Genomic DNA, 1,091 nt, shown 5'->3' on the forward strand with positions numbered 1-1,091 from the left:
CAGCTCATCTTTGCCGGGTTTGAAGATTCTGAACGAGACCCCTTCTGGGTGCCCTTTACGGAAGACGATCTCGAAGACCTGGGCGAGTTTGGTGACAAGGAGAACGTGGCCCAAGAGGTACATGGACGCGATCCGCAAGAAAAAGGGCCTCCTCGTCGAGGGCCGCAACGTGGCGACCGATGCGCAGAAGCAAAAGACGCTGAAGAGGTAGTGGAAATGCTCTTTCTATAGCCAGACTAAGGTAAAAAAAGGAATGCAAGGATATCCGTTTCAATACTGTAGTCATCAGTGTCACCATGCAAACGTGTGAAGTTCAACTGTCATCATTTGTCTCGCGGGTAGGTTCCGTGTCTATCGATGAGCCTCCCAAAGGCCCCGCGCACACTAGATTCCTCGCCCAAACGACGCCTCCCGTGTTTCCTGCCTCCGATCCCCCCCCCTCGCCATGCTAATAACCATCGGCCTGTGACGCCGCTGAGAAACCCCGAGAGAGGAAAGGGAAAAAAAACAAACAGGAATCAAGCAGAAGGAATATGCCCTCCTCTTTTTCTTTTCGTCCACGGGCAACACCAGTCGGCCTACCGGACAAAAAGGGAACATGATCAGACCAGTGCGACGCGGGAGGGGGGTGGGGAGGAAACAAGATCAGAAAAAGCCAGTGCCAAACCCTCCCATAGCATTCCACCGTCTAATGTCGCGCATCATGAGTTGGAGAGAGGCTTTTTTTTCGTCAGATGCAAGCGGGAGGGGCCAAGAAGGAAAAAAGCGAGCAGTCGAATCAAAAAGCAACAAGGGCCGTGATAAGGGAGGGGAAAAGCGCGTCCGAGGATGCGGGCAACCTTTTTCCGTCGTCATAACTCCGTAGAAGGCCGTAAGGCGTCTGCAGCTTTGGTGCAGTCGATATTCGAGTGAAGATCAAACTGCCAAGGGCAGACAGACATTCTTTCGCCCGAAATCCGATCCGCTCTGTTGGGGCGGACCAGCATTTAGCGAACGCTTTTGACAAAGCACATTTTGAGGGCAGGGGATTGAGAAGCCTCGCGTCGTAAGAGGGGTTGAGAAAAGTCATTTCGGGTATCGGGCCGGGGAAT

At 53.2% G+C, this 1,091-nt stretch overlaps 1 protein-coding gene across 1 annotated transcript in view; it reads left to right on the plus strand.

The window, feature by feature from the left end:
• VDAG_10283 (elongation factor 2) overlaps positions 1 to 211 on the plus strand; it is a gene marked incomplete at both ends in the record, with an annotated part of 3,002 nt that extends 2,791 nt beyond the window's left edge. Inside the window, one exon of the mRNA XM_009659752.1 lies at positions 77 to 211. Coding sequence (XP_009658047.1) covers positions 77 to 211 — 135 coding nt within the window. The remainder of the gene's footprint in view (positions 1 to 76) is intronic.
• Between the last annotated feature and the right edge of the window lie 880 nt (positions 212 to 1,091).

The sequence above is a fragment of the Verticillium dahliae genome, genomic scaffold, assembly GCF_000150675.1.
Source record: "Verticillium dahliae VdLs.17 supercont1.37 genomic scaffold, whole genome shotgun sequence".
In the NCBI taxonomy this organism is placed as follows: Eukaryota; Fungi; Ascomycota; class Sordariomycetes; order Glomerellales; family Plectosphaerellaceae; genus Verticillium; species Verticillium dahliae.